The 19,542-nt window shown below is 26.6% G+C and overlaps 1 protein-coding gene and 1 pseudogene across 3 annotated transcripts; both read right to left on the reverse strand.

Moving 5' to 3' along the window:
- Positions 1 to 141: 141 nt before the first annotated feature.
- Positions 142 to 1,855, reverse strand: LOC111317578 (tetrahydroberberine oxidase pseudogene; annotated as a pseudogene). Its single transcript, XR_016334192.1, has one exon. The product of XR_016334192.1 is annotated as a tetrahydroberberine oxidase pseudogene (transcript).
- Positions 1,856 to 12,863: 11,008 nt separating this feature from the next.
- On the reverse strand, positions 12,864 to 19,167 carry LOC111318219 (heat shock protein 90-5, chloroplastic). 2 transcript variants are annotated; one of them, XM_022920944.2, is made up of 19 exons: positions 18,841 to 19,167; positions 18,500 to 18,573; positions 18,141 to 18,266; positions 17,972 to 18,065; positions 17,793 to 17,876; positions 17,513 to 17,656; positions 17,165 to 17,281; positions 16,695 to 16,742; positions 16,527 to 16,604; positions 16,316 to 16,420; positions 16,095 to 16,235; positions 15,537 to 15,629; positions 15,275 to 15,352; positions 14,930 to 15,184; positions 14,447 to 14,549; positions 14,156 to 14,330; positions 13,963 to 14,068; positions 13,405 to 13,494; positions 12,864 to 13,328 (listed from the first exon to the last, which is right to left on the reverse strand). In XM_022920944.2, exons 1-19 carry the CDS (start codon positions 19,093 to 19,095, stop codon positions 13,122 to 13,124), a joined length of 2,373 nt encoding a protein of 790 aa, XP_022776679.2. In that variant the 5' UTR covers positions 19,096 to 19,167; the 3' UTR covers positions 12,864 to 13,121. The 2 variants fall into 2 exon arrangements, with proteins under 2 accessions (XP_022776679.2, XP_022776680.1); XM_022920945.2 differs by lacking the exon at positions 16,695 to 16,742.
- Positions 19,168 to 19,542: the final 375 nt, after the last annotated feature.

Raw genomic sequence — 19,542 nt, forward strand, 5'->3', positions numbered from 1 at the left:
TGCGTCGGTCCAATATTTATTTTAACGGGTCATTCGTGCATGATTTAATACGAAATATGGATTATAATCTAAAAAATGCATTTATTTTAAAAATATCAAACATATTTATTTATTTATTATAATTTGAAAAAGGACTCGAAATCTTACTTTTGAGCAGAGTATTACATCACACACTGAAATTCGGATGCACATTTTTATTTCATAAAGTCATAAAATAGTGAGGATATTCTCACTTATTACAAATGAACATTTATCATCTCTCTTTTTATTCACGTAAAACAGAAGGAATACTCTGTTCATGTCTGAAAAAATTTTGTGGATCGACCTTCGTCTTTATTCGAACCAACCTGTCGAAGTTATTCTTGAAATATTTAAGACCCCACACGCTTGCTTGTTTGTAACTGGTGTAAATTCCTTTGTTATTAATTCCAAGGTCAAGATCCCTATAGTTCATGTAAGCTGCCCTTGGATGTTTTGAGACATAGGGTGCCATGTAACTGTAAAGCCTTCTTAGCCAATTAATATGCTTTGGAGCTTCCAAATTATCTTCCTTTCTCCACGATACATTGTAATGAATGCTGTATATGTTCCCGATTCTGTGAGGATAGGGAATCTCAGACTCTGGAATCTCATCCATTTTCCCTCCATAAGGGCTGAAGATAATTTCCATCGCCCCTGGTTTCTCTTCAAGAAACCTTTTCCATAACCCTTCTAATGCAGTTTCAGGTATAGGTTCCTTTACATAGTCTGATTTTCCTTTGAAGAATGCGTCAGGATATAATCTCCTGTTAAGCATGGCGTCAAGTGGGGAATCATTTGGGATTTCTGCGAAGTAGATGATTGTTTCAATCCAACTCATTTCGATGCAATCTTCCTTGACTAGTCCAAGCTCTGGAAAGCTTTGTTGCATCAATGTAAGCAGCTGATCAGTTGTACCAAGAAACAAGGTAGTGAAAATAGCTCGGATTGTTCTTTTTCCTGGTTGGGTTGAATTTGTATCCCTGAAAAAGATTCTGAGAAACAAATCTTCGTGAACCTTAGGCGCCACGTATTGCCACCTATGAACAAGCTTTGTTGCATTCTCTTCCAAAGTTTTTGTTATTCTAAACACAGTCACGGTTGGTGGAACAGAAACCAACTCAACTTTCCATGCCAAAATCACTCCAAAACTAGCTCCTCCACCTCCTCTGATAGCCCAAAACAAATCTTCACCCATGGAATTTCGATCAAGAATTCTTCCATTAACATCAACTAACTGTGCATCAATTATGTGATCAGCTGCAATGCCAAACTTGCGCATCAACATGCCATAACCTCCTCCACTGAAATGGCCACCAACAGCCACAGTAGGGCAAACACCAGAAGGGAAGGCAAGAGTTCTACTTTTTTCTGCAATTTTATAATACAATTCACCTATAGTTGCACCAGCTTGAACCCACGCAGCCTTGTTTTCTACATCAATATTGATTGATCGAAGATTAATCATATCAATCATGACAAATGGAACTTGGGAAACATAAGAAAGGCCCTCGTAGTCATGACCACCACTTCGAATTCTAATCTGGATGCCATGTTTCCTTGAACAATTAACGGTTGCTTGGATGTGAGAGACAAGGGTCGGTGTAACAATGGCTAAAGGTTTTGGGGTAGTTGGTGTAGAATACCTTAAGTTGGCATACGGAAACTCCAATACAGATGAAAATGAAGAGTTATTTTGGGTGTAAATGACACCAGAGATTGGAGCTAGGCATTGGAGGAAGTTGATCCCCTGACTATGTGACAAAATTGCCCATGGAAATGACAGGAGAGCAAAGAGAAGTAGAGACATTGAAAGGCTAGGTGGCTTCATTTTAGATTATTGAACTTTGAGCATGAAAAGCTTGGCCAAATCTCCTGGCTTTTTATAGCACCAAACATTAATCAAAAGGTAATGCTTTTCCAGCCCTCGAGTGTTGACATTTATCAGTTAATTATATGCAAAAACAATTTTAGCTTGAGTGTGTAATTACGTCTTTGATTTTTTTTTTCTCCTGTATAAATTCATTACGTTCAAATTATTAAGCAACTGCATTTACTTTTATCACCACTCAGTTTACTCAAGGCATTTCAATACATTTTATGATTTAATTTTATCTTCCACCATTGTTGTTTATTCAATTCTTCTTCTTCTTTTTGTTTACAACATTTTGATCAATATTATAATTTAATAAAGGTATGTCAGTGCATTTTTTATAATTTAATTTAAATTTTTTATATTATAAATTCAAGAAAAATATGCAATCTTTTAAACTCTACAAATATACATAAATTCACAACTTTTCGTGATGCATTGTATCAGGTCTCATTTTTCTCTTCTTTTGTTTGATCTTACGCCACCATTTTTCTTGAAAAGTACATGTGAATAGTCAATAAAACTTATCTTTAAAATCTCTAGAGAAGTTGAAAAAAAACACATGCAGAAAGAAAATGAAGAAATGTTAGCGACCAAATGACGCTTAGAAAAAAAGCACTCCAAGAAAAGTAAGAGAGCCTCTAAATAATAAAGAGGGGAGTTGAATTAAAGATAGAGGAGGTACACAATCAAAACGTATTTTTCCTTATTTGATATTGTTATTGCAATGGTACTGTTAGTAAGTATTTTTGCCTCACTTTCTTCATAATTTAAAATAAATATTTTCTTTCAATTTAAAATCACAAGAATCTATTAAATTAAAATAAAATATATCTTTTTTTTATCTTATCATCACTTATGATTTATTAACAAATTACACACATTTATTAATTCAAAATTAAACAAAGCTATTTTATCTTATCATTTATTAATAATTTTCTCTTTTTAATGAAAAATTAAACACCTATATGGATACCTTCTCTTTTGTACACATAAGAAAATCCTTATAATTTCTCTTTATAATAGCACATAATATATTTTCTAATTCTAAGGTATTTATCAAAAATATATATTTAAAAAATTATTTAGCTATTCAAAACTTTTAAAATTCAATCTTATCTACATATATTAAATCTAAAATTCAAATATAACTTTTAAATTTTAATAATTTTCTGTTCAAACATGTTATGCGTGATTTATTGATTTCTTTTACTTTTCTTTTAAAATAAAAAATATTTTATCTCAATTTAAATTATATTTATATCTTAATTTAAAATTACATAATCTATCTTCGTATAAGAGATTGTGACATTATCAACTTATCATTAGAATTTCTTATTCAGTTCTTCCTTTCATTCGTGCAAATAGAGATTTCAATTAATTTAGAACTTTAATTTTAAAGAGATAATCATTGTTGTTTAGCGCTTTTAATTTATGATTGACATTGCTTTCAAGTGCAGGTAAAATATGATTTATATGAATTCCAATTCTAATAATTTCACAACATGCATTTTTTTTTTAATTCATTTTTTCCTTTTTTGCACACATTTTCTAACAATTTTCAATTTTTTCAAGGTTTTCATCAAGATCTCAATTTAGTTAAAGCATGTCAATATTTTTTTATAATTTAATTTTATCTTTCGATATAATTGTTTATTCAATTATTTTACAGCATTTGATCAATATCACAATTTAATAAAGGTATGTCAAACTCCACATCTAATAATCCCACAACATGCATATTATTTTTTATTCAATTCTTTCTTTTATTAGCACACATTAACATTTTGATCAATATTACAATTTAATAAATGTATGTCAATGCATTTTTTGTAATTTAATTTCTGGTTTTTTATTTGATCTTACACCACTATTATTCTTGAAAAGTATATGTAAATTGTCAACAAAACTTATCCTTAAAATCTTTAGAGAAGTTGAAAAAAAGAAATGCAAGAAGAAAATGAAGAAATGTTAGCAAGAAAATGACCTTTAGAAAAAGCACTCCAAGAATAGTAAAAGAGTCTCTAAAATAATAAAGTGCGAGTTGAATTATCGATAAAGGAGGTACACGATCAAAACTTTTTTCCTTATTTGATGTTGTTATTGCAATGGTAATATTCGTAAGTATTTTGCCTCATTTTCTTCATAATTTAAAATAAATATTTTCTTTCAATTTAAATTCACAAGAATTTATTAAATTAAAATTAGATAAATCTTTTTTTATCTCATCGTCACTTATGATTTATTAACAAATTACAAACATTTATTAATTTAAAATTAAAAAAATCTAATTTGTATTATCACTTATGATTTATTAATAATCTTCTTTTTTAATAAAAAATTATAAAAAACTATAATTTTTCATTAAAATAGGTCACAGCTTTATGAGGTATTTTCTATTTTTAGGCAAAGCAATCATATATCAATCTACAATTCTCAAAACTCTTCTTATGGTTTTAGCAAATCAAATGTCTTCATTAATATGCCCTTTAGTTAGGTTATAATTGGCACCATCTCTTTATTGCTTTTTTTAACCAAATTGAATTCATATTTAGAATTTTTTTTCTACTGTATTGATCTTAAAATTGTGGATATTCTTGGTCAAGTGTTACACATTTGATAAGTCATGAATTATACAATTTTTTATTCTCTTTGGACAAATGAAATTTTTATATTTTTATTTAACATGTTTGTATTATATTAAATAAAAATTGGGCATTGAAAATGCAAAAAAGAAAGAGTATATAATAATTACTATTTTTCTCAGACAAAATAAATTTTATCAATTTTCTAAAGGAAATAAAGCTAGCAAAAAGGCTAGCAATAGCAAAAGACCTTATCATGTTCTATTTTGTTTTTTTCTCAACCAAGACTATTATTATTACAACTATTATAATTTTATTTTTAATTTTAATGTTTGATATTTTTAATTAACATTTACCTCCTTTAATAATTAGCTCACTTTTAAAGGTATGTTATAACCTAACTGATATATGTATTTTATAAATAAATTAGATATGTTAATTAAGTATTATTAACTTATATATTTAAACACGATTAAATAAGTGAAATTAATCTATGCATCATATGGATAACAAACTAAATTTTGTATATAATAATAGTTTATTTTTATACATTGATAATACAATTTTTTAACTACAAACGAAATTAAAAGAGATCAAAAGTTTTTTGTTTTATTATACTTTAAGATAATATTTGATATCATTTTTTAAATTATTATAATAATTTAATTATTAAAATAATTTTATTATTGAAATGATTTTATCGCTCATGATTTTGAATCACTTTATTTAATTAAAAATTATTAAATTTTAGTAATTAAAATTTATTATATTTGATATTATTAAAAATTAATTATTACTTTATTTAAAAGTACCAAAATAAACATGCACGTTGTAATAACTTTACAAGTTAATTCTTAAACAAAGGAAAATTCTCGGTTGACTATACTTGTTTGTTCCAACTTAATAGATATAGAGATAGGGATAAAGTAGACGAGTAGACATAGAGATAGAGGTAGACTAGACATTGAGACAGAGAAGTACCAAAACAAACATGGACATTATAATAACTATAAAAGTTCATTTTTAAACAAAAGAAATTTTTTTGTTGACTATAATTATTTATTCCAACTTGGTAAATATAGAAATAAGGATAGAGTAGACTAGTAGACATAGAGCTAGATATATAGATTAATAGTTATAGAAATAGAGATCTCTCTCTCCATGTCTAGTCTATTTATCTCTATCTCTTTGTCTATTAATCTATTTCTATCTTTATATCTATTAAGTTGGAAGAAACAATTGTAATCAATCGAGAATTTTTTTTTGTTTAAGATTAATGATTTCAATCATAATTATCAGAATCGGATCGAATCATTAGTTTAATAAGTTGAATTGGTATTAAAATTGGTCTAGTTTTATAATTAAATCACTTTTATAATTAAATCACTTTAAGCTATTATAAACTTACAGTTTACATAATAAATTAATAAATTAAATATTTTTTTAATTGGATTGATTCAATATTATTTAATAAATCTAGGTAAAATAAAAAAAAAATCGTTCAAGTATTCAAAATAATCTAATTAAGTCCTTATACTATTATTTTCATCTAAATAAATCATTCAACTCTTATTTTCTACTATCAAAGCCCTTATATCCTTATATTAACAATATGTTGATATATTTTGAGACATGTGAATAATAACATTATAAAAAAACTTACACATGTGTAAAAATAAACAATTTAAAAAAATGATTTAACACAAAATTTTATTAATTGATACCATAATTAAAAATAATTATAAAATTAATAATATATAAAATTAATAAAAAATAAAATGTTAATAAAAATGATTAATTATTTGACCATGATCAAAAATAATTTATAAAAGAAAATGTATATATGTAAAATTAATAAAAAAATACATTCATATAAAAAATATAAAAATGATTTTAATTTCTTTTTACTAATTTTCATATAAATATAAGTATTTTCTTCTTATTAAAATTTTATATAGATATTTCTTTTTATTACTTAAAGATTAATTATTATATATTAAATAATATTTATATTTTAATAAATATAAATAATAATTATTTTTTAGTTATTATTTATTATATTTATTAAAATATAAATATTATTTCTAACTATTAAAATATAAAATACTATTTTAATAAAATGTTAAGTAATTTTATTTTTAACTAGTAATTAATTGTTTTATAAATTTTATATTTTAAAAATTGCAGTTTATGATATACCTTAAAATTTAGAATTTTATGGTTGAATTATTAAACTATAGCTTGAATTAAAAGTTTAAATTTTGAATTTTTAGAATATTTAAATTTTCTATAATATCTTTTACTGAATTGACAATTGATCTGATTGACTTTATGGTTGAACTATTAACCCAGTAACCTAAAACTTTGAACGATTTAATATCCAATATAGTTTTGATAGCTATGATTTCAATATTATTTAAAGACAATAATTTATATATATAATATTAGTAATATTTTATTTAGTTCATAATAAATATAATTCAATTATTAAATTAAAAATATGTTTATTGATAATAAACTAGTTTTATAGTATAAATTAATAAAAATATTTGAATTATAAAATAAAACTAATATATTAAAATTAAAAGATTATATTTTAAATAAATTAAAAAAAAATCATACAAAATATTTTTAAACTTGTTATAATGAATATTAATTTGAAAATATAAAAAATTATAATATAAAACAATCATATATATTATATTATGATTATCAGATAATTATACTAATATAAACACTATGTGGATACCTTCTCTTTTGTACACATAAGAAAATCCCTATAATTTTTTTTTATAATGACACAAAATATTTTTTAAATTTTAAGGTATTTATCAAAAATATATATTTAAAAATCATATCATATATATTATATATTACAAGATACACTATTATCAAATAAGTTATGCTGATGTAAACGCTTATGTGAATATCTTTTTTTTTGTACACATAAAAAAATTCCTATATCTTCTCTTTATAATAACACGTAATATATTTTTTAATTTTAAGATATTTATAAAATATATATATATTTAAAAAATTATTTAGTTATTCAAAACTTTTAAAATTTAATATTATTTGCATATATTAAATCTAAATTTTAAAAATAACTTTTAAAATTTAATAATTTTCTGTTCAAACGTATTAATTGTGGTTTATTGATTTCTTTGACTTTTCTTTTATATAGCTTTTTAACTATATGGCTCATCTTGGTAAGTACAAATTATTAATTTGAATTTCTTTTGTAAGTATATATATATATATATATATAATTGGCAACTTTTTTACCTCCCTCTTTCTTATGATTTAAAATAAAAAATACTTTATCTCAATTTAAATTATATTTATCTCTTAATTAAAAGTTACATAATCTATCTTTGTATAAGAGATTGTGACATTATCAACTTATCATCAGAATTTCTTATTCAATTCTTCCTTTTCATTCGTGCAAATAGAGATTTCAATTAATTTAGAACTTTAATTTTAAAGAGATAATCATTATTATTTAGCGCTTTTAATTTATGATTGACATTGCTTTCAAGTGCATGTAAAATATGATTTATATGAATTCCAATTCTAATAATTTCACAACATGCATATTATTTATTTATTCTATTTTTGCACACATTTTCTAACAATTTTCAAAATTTTCAAGGTTATCATCAAAATCTCAATTTAGTTAAAGCATGTCAATATTTTTTTATGATTTAATTTTATCTGTCAATATAATTGTTTATTCAATTATTTTACAGCATTTGATCAATATCACAATTTAATAAAGGTATGTCAACTCCACTCTAATAATCCCACATCATGCATATAATTTTTTATTCAATTCTTTCTTTTATTAGCACACATTTTCTAATTATTTTCAGTTTTTTTCAGTGCTTTTATCACCCTCAGTTTACTTTAAGGTATTTCAATACTTTTTATGATTTAATTTTGTCTTCCACCATTATTGTTTATTCAATTCTTCTTCTTCTTCTTCTTCTTTTTGTTTACAACATTTTGATCAATATTACAATTTAATAAAGGTATTTCAACGCATTTTTTATAATTTAATTATACTTTTTTATATTTTAGGTTTGAGATAAATATCCAATCTTTGGACTCTACAAAGATGCATAAATTCACAACCTTTTGTGATGCATTGTTTCGATCTTTTTTTTTTATTATTTGATCTTACACCCACTATTTTTCTTGAAAAATGTATGTGAATTGTCTACAAAACTTATCTTTAAAATCTTTGGAGAAGTTTAAAAAAAAAATTGTAAAAAAGAAATTGAAGAAATGTTAGCAACAAAATGACCCTTAGAAAAAGCACTCCTAGAATAGCAAAAGAGTCTCTAAAATAATAAAGAGGGAGTTGAATTAAAGATAGAGGAGGTACACAATCAAAACGTTTTTTTTTTCCTTATTTGATGTTGTTATTGCAATGGTAATATTAGTAAATATTTTGCCTCACTTTCTTCATAATTTAAAATAAATATTTTCTCTCAATTTAAAATCACACATATCTATTAAATTAAAATTAAACAATCTTTTTTATTTTATCAGTACTTATGATTTATTAACAAATTATACACATCTATTAATTCAAAATTAAACAATTCTATTTTATAGTTGTGTTCGGCATTACTAAAAATCATTAATCTTTAGTAATTAATGACTTATGTTAAAAATCATTAATTCTTAATAATTAAAAATTATTGTGTTTGGCATTACTAAAAATTAAACATTATTTTGTTTGAAAGTACTAAAATAAATATACACATTATAATAACTACACAAGTTAATTCTTAGACCAAGGAGAATTCTTGATTAATTACAATTGTTTATTCCAACTTGATAGATAAAGTTAGACTAGCGAGCATAGAGATAGAGATAAAACTCTTGATCTCTGTTTCTATGTCTAGTTTATCTCTAAATTTATGTCTGGTCTATTGACATCTATGTTTGTTAGTTTATCTCCATTTCTATATCTATCAAGTTAGAGCAAACAATTGTAATCAATCGAGAATTCTCTTCGGTATAAGGTTAATAATTTCAATGTTATTTAAAGATAATAATTTATAAATAAAATATTAGTAATATTTTATTTATTTTATAATAAATATTATTAAATTAAAAATATATTTATTGATAATAAATTATTTTTATAATATAAATTATATAAAAAATATTTGAATTAGAAAATAAACTAATATATTAAAATTAAAAGATTATATTACAAATCAATTTTTTTTTTAAAAATCATATAAAATTTTTTTGAACTTGTTGTAATGAATATTAATTTGAAAATATAAAAATTATAATATAAAATAATTACAATTAATTTTAAGAATAGATAAGTTTTTAATTCACATATTATATGAGTAATATTGACTATTGTTAATTTTATTTATTACTTTACCTCGATAATAAAAGTTTTTCATCATTTTATATGAGAATTAGATCATTTTTTAAAGCAAGCAGTAAACTAATCATTCTCGATGATTATCGTCATGTAGAAAAACTAAACAGTTATCAAATATAGTGATCTAATCACCATACATATATCATCATTATTTTTTGAATGATTATCTCAAATCAAACATTATCTAAAATATATGTGTTGTCATATTAACTCTGCTTATGAAATTTAAAAACTCTATTGTTAGTGAATGTGATAATTTTTTATAACAATAATATCTTAGCCTTTCAAAACAAAATATCAAACTTGATTCGGCCTGATATAATTGACAGAGTATGTGGGTTAACCACAAGTGAAGATTGAAGAAATATGCAACATGTACTCTTAGCAAAGGAAATATTTTCAAATAAAAGCTCTATTTGTTTTACAAAAATGATTTTTAATTTTTTTTTTTACATTTTTAAGTATTTGTTTAACAGAAAATTGGTTGGTTAACAAAAAATAACTTATTAATCAATGAAAAATGAGATTATTTTTCTGAAAATTATGTTACGGATTTGAAAAAAAGAAGAAATTTTTCATAAAATAGCTGTCTATGAATAGAACTATTTATCAATACATTTGAGCATAATTTTGCTTATAAATAATATTATATTGATAAATAAATAATATTATAATATATTAATAAATAGTAGTATAATATATTAATAAATAATATAATAATAAATACTATTAACTTAATTAATAAATATTATAATAATACATTAATAAATAATATATTATTAATAAATAATATAAAGAATAATAAATAGTTTTATTTTAAGTATTTTTTATATTAACGTAATATTTTAATATTAAATATAATTATTTTTTAATATTAATGACTTTAATAATAAATAATTTCAATATATTTTAATAATAAATATTTTTTTGATATTTTAATAGTTATATTAATATTATTTTTAAAAAATAAAATTTTCAAAAAATAACCAAACAATAAAAAATATTTTTCATTAATTCATCCAAACAATAAAAAATCTCTTTCAATTTAAAATATGTAAATATTTTTTAAAAATTATTTTTCAGAAGTAATTTTTTTATGAAACAAACAGAGTCGAAGTTGATACTAATTTGGGCTGAAAATCTTTGATAAGAAATTGATAACCACATTTTTTAGTTGCCTTTGATTTGATTAATGTTTCTTATTAATTGATTAATAATGCAAAAGATCAGCTAATTGAATATGATTCATATACATTTGTTGCTTTGATTGATCTTCCCAAAAAGAATATATATTCTTATATTGACTTATCTTTTTTATATTTGGGCTAAATATAAAAATAGCCTTTATACTATAAGTTTTTTATCAATCTGTTACTTAAAAAATAAAACTTTTAATTTGATACTTTAATTTTTATTACGTTATTTGTTTTAGTATTTGATATTAACGTTGTCAATTAACTTACTAATATATTGTGATTATCCAATAAAATATTAATACCTGTCAAAAATTAAGTCAACATTGTATTATCAATTATCACGTTAGTATTAAAATAAAATTTATAAAAATTTTAAACTTTTTTTAATCTAAAATATTTTTTAAAATTATAAAAAAATTAAAAAAAAACTTAAATATTTAAAAAATTAAAAAATTATGAAAACATAAAAAATTCAAAAAAAAATCTCAAAATTTTAGTAAAAATAAAAAATAAAAATAAATGAAAATTTTAATAAAAATAAATTTTCTTAAAATTAAAAAAAGTTAACAAAAACTTAAAAAATTGAAAGTAAAAAATCTTACAATTTTTAAAAAATTACAAAAATATTTTTAAAAAATTTAAATTTTTTGAAAAGTTATGAAAATTTTTCATTTTTTGAATCTTACAATTTTATTTTTATATATTTTACAAAATTTTCATTTTTTAATTTTTTTAGATTTTTATTAAATTTTTAAGTATTTTATTTTTTATTTGTCAAAATTTTTTTATTTTTATATTTTTTGAGAATATTCCAACATTTTACAATTTTTTAAGTTTTTAGAATTTTTTAAAATTTTTAATAATCTTTTATATATTTTCAGATTTTTTGAAAATTTTTTAATATTAATGTGATAATCAATGATGTAATACTGACTATATTTTTTTACACGTGTTAAAATCTTATTAGACATTCATATCATATCAATAAATTAATTAATAACATTAATCCGAGATATCAAAGTGGATGTTTGAATAAAAATTTAAATATCAAAATGATAATTTTATTTTTTTAAATATCAAACTAACAAAAAAATATAGTACAGAGATTTTTTTTTTGTTTAACCCTTTATATTTTTAGCATTAAGATTCTAAAATTGTATTTGTGAAGTTTTTTATTGTCTTTAGCTCGTCGCCGTCAATGGGTTAGAGTTAGGTCTTCCTTTGGTACCCTTCTGTGCTCGATATTTGTGTAGTTAGGTTGATTTATTTCATGGACCATTTACGAAATTTTGGTTGCTTTTCACGAGAGAAACTTGCTCAATAAATGCAATATCTGATCTGTTATGTTTGTTTCGTTAAGCTCAAGTCTCCTCTATTTGTCCTTAAATTTAATAATTTAAAACATGATATTATATAAAAATAATAAAAATAATAAAAATCACATCATAAGATTTAATAAAATAAAAATATATATTTTTATTTTTTTATTGATATATAATTTTTATATAAAATATAATATAAATATATAAATTATTTTATATGATATAAATATATGAATTGATAAATTTTACGACGATGATATTTGGATTTCCAGAGGTACTTTCGGTTTGTTGCCGATACCAAGCTCTATTTGTTCCCATGTTATGCACCCTGTCTTGAATTGCCTCGAAGAATAAACAACCCCGCCGTCTGCCCACCATAGTGCGACTTCAATACAAGCAATGTCTTTAACTATGAACGATCTTTTCCTTCTTTGAACATGTAAACTAAACCAGGAATGGAATAACACCTTTTAAAATTAAAATGCTTTAAAATCGTCACATTGATAACAGTAACTTCATCCACGAGGGAATTAGGAACAGCCAGAAGCCATAATCACTAACCTTAACTTTACCTCTTCCAGCCCTCCCCTTTCTTTCACAACCACCCCAACCCTAGAAACAAAATTTTTTCCCCTTTTCTTCTTACTTCTCACTCTCTCATTCTGGATTATTTTGTTAATAACAATCAAATAATAGACGGAAATTTTTGAAATCTTAATCTTGCCAGGGATCACTCTCTGTCCTTACTTCCGATGGTTCAACAACTTGGGTCTCCCAGCCTTCACCGGCAGTCATATCAGTTTCAGCAGCCCTAACTTCTGATGCTTCTACCTCATCCTCCTCTGATCTACCCCATCTTCCTCCAAGTGCCATTGCCATCATCTCATATATCTTGTTACCCAACTCAGCAGGGCTGTCAGGCTACATAATGAATAATATGATAAATAAAAATCTGAAATACGTTGTCTAAACAAGACAAACAATTCTGTCCACTTACAGAAAAACCACTGGAGATCAATGCTGTATCATATAGCAAGTCAACAGCTCTCTTGGCATCGCTGCTTTCAGGTGCATTCTTGCATGCAGCCTGCAAGGAAAATAACCCAAAATTAACATCATATCGTCATTATAACATTATTAGCTTACTGGCCTAAGAAGTCATAGAAGAAACATTCATTGACAGCAGCTCTTGATATATCAACATTTGTGAAAACACCTCTAACAATCAACGTTTTGACCACCACTACAGCTAAAACAAAGTGTGACTGCTCTGTCTAATCAGGAGCAGACATCACATTAGTGCAACTGCTACTACAACTCATATTAATTATCTGTAGTTATCTGAACTAATAGTGTTAAGAATAATGCTGTCATTTTTCTTTGTGACGGTGCCATATTGACTTGAGCATAGTGCTTGTCTTGGGCTCCTAAGGTCCCTTGATTTCTTTCAACTGTTTTATCATACCAAGTTCTAACTAACTAATTAAAAGATAAATATTATCAAAAAATGCTTAACTAGAATATCTTCAATCAAGTTTAACTAAAATGATCTTACATTCAAGTCTTTAATAATTGGATGATCTGGATTAATCTCCAGTATCCTCCTTCCCCTCATGAACTCCAAACTTGCAGTATCTCCAAGAGCTTGTGCTTTCATCAACCTGCATAATGCATTGAAAATATTAGTCAAGGAATAACTTTTATGTATGTCTATGACTTGTGTTGAGAAGTAAAATAAAAATGCCAACCTTTCCATGTTGGCTGACCACCCAAACTTGCCAGAAACAAGCACACATGGTGAAGAACTTAGACGTTTTGAAATTTGGACTTTGGCCACCTTGTCTCCAAGTTGTTGCTTTATCCAATCACAGAGAAGATTGTATTCTTGTTTTGTTTCCCTCTCTTTTACCTCATCTTCATCACCTGTTATGACAACAAATTCCATTACATTCACATCAAAGCCATCAGAATGAAGAGAAAGGGTGCCAAAGATCACACCTGAAAAACAAAAAAAATAAAGAGAAATCATAAACACTAACCAAGTTCTAAATCTTCTTTGCTAATATCAACAAATTTCTTTTCTTTGTAGGTTTGCAGATTTTGGATGGCAACCTCATCGATAGGCTCAACTAAATAGAGAACCTAAAAAAAATAAAAAAGAAGCTACATCAGTTATCATGGAACATCAATATAAAAAGCAAAGAAACCATATCAGCTATCAATGGGGAAAAAAAAAGGTTTATTATGTGCTAATAGTAACAAGAATAAAAAGATCTCTTCCATCCTATCAGCTATAAGAAACAAACAAAGGTTAACTCGTTTCTTTTCTTAAGATAAGTCTTTCATTAGTATTTCCAAATCTAAGACTTCCCAAACATGGTTCAGGTAATTCACCAGACAATATCTATCAATTTTAACCAAATAAATTTCAACTATTCCAAATTTCATGTGTGGCAACCTAAAGACCAAAATGCCTGTTTATTTTGAACCTTAGACATCCAATGCCAAATCTACAAACATACCTCAATGTCTTTTTGAACCAACTTCTCCAAGAATGGAGCAGTCTTGGCACTTTTCAAGCTGTCAGTTGCGAAGTAATAAATTGCCTTTTGATTCTCACCCATATTTTCAACATATTCATCCAAACTTGTCAATTCCTCTTCACTTTTTGATGTGTAAAACCGAAGTAAAGGCGTTATACGCTTGTGATTACCAGAGTCTTCAATGCATCCCAACTTTAGAAACCTGCCAAAGTTCTCCCATAACTTTTTGTAATCCTGTAACCAAGTTCACCATCATCTAAGTTAACAGACAAAGTTCAGGTCAGCAATGGTGAAAAAAAATATGGTTTCCATCATGCTATATACCTCTTTATTTTCACGTTCAGAAATTTCTTGAATCATATCAAATGTCTTCCTGACAAGCCTCTTTCTCATAATTCTCACCTGACACATAATAACGTAAAATATTTGATATGTCAACATAACAGTAATTATTAAATAGTTAGCAGAGTTGCTTATATACCCTAAACTGAGAATAAAAATTTTACAAGAGGATAAATGTGCAAGCATGCAGAAGTACAAAATTTATGTTGATATGACTACAGAAAGTAAACAAAATTAATCTTACAATTCGGCTTTCTTGAAGGATCTCTCGAGAAACATTAAGGGGAAGATCATCCGAGTCCACAACACCCTTCACAAAGCTCAAGTATCGTGGAAACTGCAAAATAACATTAAGGCTAATTACAAGTTAAAGCCTTATGACAGAAGCTACTAACACAAGGAAAGACTTTATCTATTATCATAGCCCATTGGCCAAAAAAAAATTTATCACAGCCCCTACTTGCAAATTTCATGATTCAGTTACCTTGTGAAAGAGAACAAAATAAAGGAAAATAAAGAACCCTTTTTCCTATATATCTAGAATTTATCTTTTGATTTCCATATACAAGTAGATTGTAGAAATAGTTTTCTAGTTCAAAATAACAAAGAACCTTTTAATTTCTCTATCATAAACATGCAAGAGATGGATAGAGAACAAGATATCAAATCAAAACAGACTAAAACTTTTCAGTTATAAGATTTTCTAGTCATCTCAATTTTGTTCAATACAAATCACCATGTCAAGTTCCCATAAGTCAATACTGTACAAACAGAGCTATCAAGTGACCAGGTTAAAACTTACCAGCTCTCCATCAAAATCATCTGAGATAAATACACGTTTCACATACAAACGTATATTCTTTGTTTTTGGATTTATTACTTCCTCATTGTTAAGAGGACCCATGCCAGGAATGTACAGAACACTCCTAAACTCCACCTCACCCTGCATGATTTTCAAAGAAACTTTAGTGCCTCTAGCCATGCATGGCAAGTCAAATCATAAAACTATAAACGCAAGCATACCTCTGTAGTAAAGTGAGTGCATCCAAGTGGATCCAAGAATTCGTTGAAAGTCTTCTTGTAGAACTCATGGTACTCATCTTTTTCAACTTCCTTTGGATTTCGCATCTACAACGGATCCCCCAAAAACATAAATAATGGTACATACCAATTAAACTATATGGAAAATAGAGAAACATTCTTAAGAAAAAGCAGCATCTTAAATTAAGCTCACCCATATTGGCTTTGTTTCATTAGCTAATTCCCAGTCCCAATATTTCTCAGTTTTAGTTGTCTTCTTTTTCTTCTCACCCTGTCAAAAAGCACATAAGCCAACTATAACACAATATACTGAGTAAAGAGTTTGCTACAATAATAATATCAGAAAGAATGGAATGGTTACGTCTGGCTTTTCTTCTTCTCCTTTTTTTGGTTGTTCTTCCTCCTCTACCTGCCCAATGATCAAATATAGGAAACAATGGTTAAAGAGCTACTTTTTGAATGTGTACGAAATTCAAGTGCCTATAACAAAACACAGTGACTCCTTGTCATTGGATATGGAGAGAAGGAAAATCAAATATTTTAAAGGGAATAAGCCAGGTGGTAACATCTTCAAAATAAACAAATAATTTTTTAACAGGTTTTACATATAGTTATAAATATCAAACATAATGAGAATGTTAATACAAGTTGAAACAACTTGAGCCATCCATGAGGCACAAAATCTGCACTGAAAGAGAAGCTGAGCATTCACAAGGGATTGGAAGAGGGGAAACAAGTTTGATATTTTTAAATTGTTTCCATGTGCTAACTGCCAACTGGTACAGATGGAAGTAATTATATCAAAACTAGAAGAGAAATGCGCACACTAACCTCAACCGTCCTTGATTTTTCTTGCCAAGTGTAGATAGGAAAAGAAACAAACTGGGAGTAATTCTTCACCAAATTCTGAATTCTGGCAGGATCCGAGAATTCATACTTGTCATCTGACTGCAAGAGAACAATATCTTAGATCACGTTTGGCACTTAGAAGAATTGTACATTTGAAGAACCAGAATGTCAAGGCAATTATAACAATAAATTGTAACAACAAACACTACATTAAAATCTCAATTCTATTTACTATCTTCTTTTACTATTTAAACATACAAATGCAAATAGATACACAGAAATATTGAAACAGGATTTAAAGGGGAAAAAAGGAATGAACAGATAGAGTACCCTTAAATAAAGTGTAATCTGTGTACCACGGTTTAGAAGCTTTTCAGGATCAGTTTCCTCCCTAATCACATAGGAGCTACTATCTGCTACTGCTTCCCAAACATATTGCCTATCTGACCTTGGGCTCTTTGTGGAAACAGCTACCTGATCAAGAAATACATAAGCAAGGAAAGCCAGTTAACAACCTAACTTGGAATTATTGAATGAAAAAGGCTTAATAGAGGAAGGAGAAGACAAAATGCAATTAAGCAAGATGTCAATTAAGCAGATAGTACATTACCTTCTCAGCAACAAGAAAAGCAGAGTAGAATCCAACACCAAATTGACCAATCAAACTATTTTCTGCCCCTAGATCCTTATTTTCCTACAGCAAGAAGATGCTAAATAAGTGACGAAAAACAGTAATTTTTTCTTTATTTTATAGAAAAGATAGTTATTTACGAAATACAAAGACATTACCTTCAGAGCCTTAACAAATTTTGAAGTACCACTTTGAGCAATTGTTCCAAGGCAGTCAACAAGCTCGTCTTTTGTCATTCCAATACCAGTATCTCTACATATCCATTAAAAAAATAAGTCCTCTATCCTTTCAACTTTTTTCAGGAAGAAAGGTCATAAACCAACATACGTGATAGTGATAGTCCCATTATCTGGATCAGGTTTGATGCGTATCTCTAGTTCCCCAGCATCTCCAAGCAGAGATGGCTCAGTCACACTTAAGAATCTAAGCTTATCTAAAGCATCACTCGCGTTACTGGAGCACAGAAAGAAAACTTTGTCAGCAATCAGTACAGGAAACCAACTAAACCAAAAGTAATGTAGCATGAAAGCTTTCCAATACAAATCTCACAAATTCAAACACAAAAAACTGTCTCCATGTTGAAACCGTGCATTAAAACCTATGAAGCCAAACATTTCAATTGAAAACTAGGAGTCCTTATAAAAAAAAATGAACGTCAGTTATATGAGGAAAATAAATATCCACACCTCACAAGCTCTCTCAGAAACACCTCTTTGTGGCTGTATAGACTGTGAACAATCAAATCCAACAAGCGAGTAACCTGCAACAATTTGTATACTTGTATCAACTTCAGAATAGAAAATATAGGACAAAAACCTTCAACATAAACAAACACCTACAATTAACCAACTAAAACTTCTATCCAATAAAAAAAGCAGTAATTTATAAGTCTCATAGTACACCAACTAACATCATTTTCCTTCATTTTCTTATAAACCAACCAAGTAAACCCCTAAATATTCCACCAGAAACCCAAATAGTAAAAGAATAAGAAAGAGCAAATCCAGGAAAAATAGAAGAAACCCACCTCGGCCTGGTACTCAAATTTCTCCCCAGTGGTCTCCTCGGCCTGTTTCTCAGCAACAGCTGACTTCTCACATCGAACCGCAATCCGATTGCTTCTCTTCTCAAGTTTCCACCTTAACCCAGAGCAAGAGAAGGCCTGGTTGAGACCATTTCGTGGCAGAAAAGGGATTCTGAGATTGAAGGCCTTGTTGGGGTTTGTCAAAGGGAAAGACGCTAAAGATGGGATAACCAAGCTTCTACTTAGAACTGGAGCCATCAAGGCAAAGCCCTAGACAAAGGGAGAGTCGGGCAATAAACAAAAAAGAAGATAAATGTTGGGTTTTGAGACAAAGGAGTGAAAACCCAACTTAAGGGGTTTAAGGGAGAGAGTGGAGGGTTCTAGAAATTGGAAAACAAGGTGGGAAGGTTTGTTTGAGTTAGGACTTTGGAGTTACTTGTCCTTGGAATTGTAGGGCTTAGATTCTGCCATCTCAGCAACCTACTACAATATTATCCCCATAATTTTTTTTTTTTTTTAACTTTAATTTCAGAGTTAAAAATTGTTGCCTACTTTTTTCTCATTAATCAATAGAAATTAAATAGGAAAAGTAGTTTTGGTTTGATTTTCCTTCCCTTTGTTAGTAAGGTTTTTTTTTTTTTTTTTTTTTAATCTTGAGATTGATATTTATACTAAAATTTGAAAAGTTTTTAGAAAATGATATAT

The sequence above is a fragment of the Durio zibethinus genome, chromosome 2, assembly GCF_047325235.1.
Source record: "Durio zibethinus cultivar Kanyao isolate XHJ-2024 chromosome 2, ASM4732523v1, whole genome shotgun sequence".
Taxonomy (NCBI): Eukaryota; Viridiplantae; Streptophyta; class Magnoliopsida; order Malvales; family Malvaceae; genus Durio; species Durio zibethinus.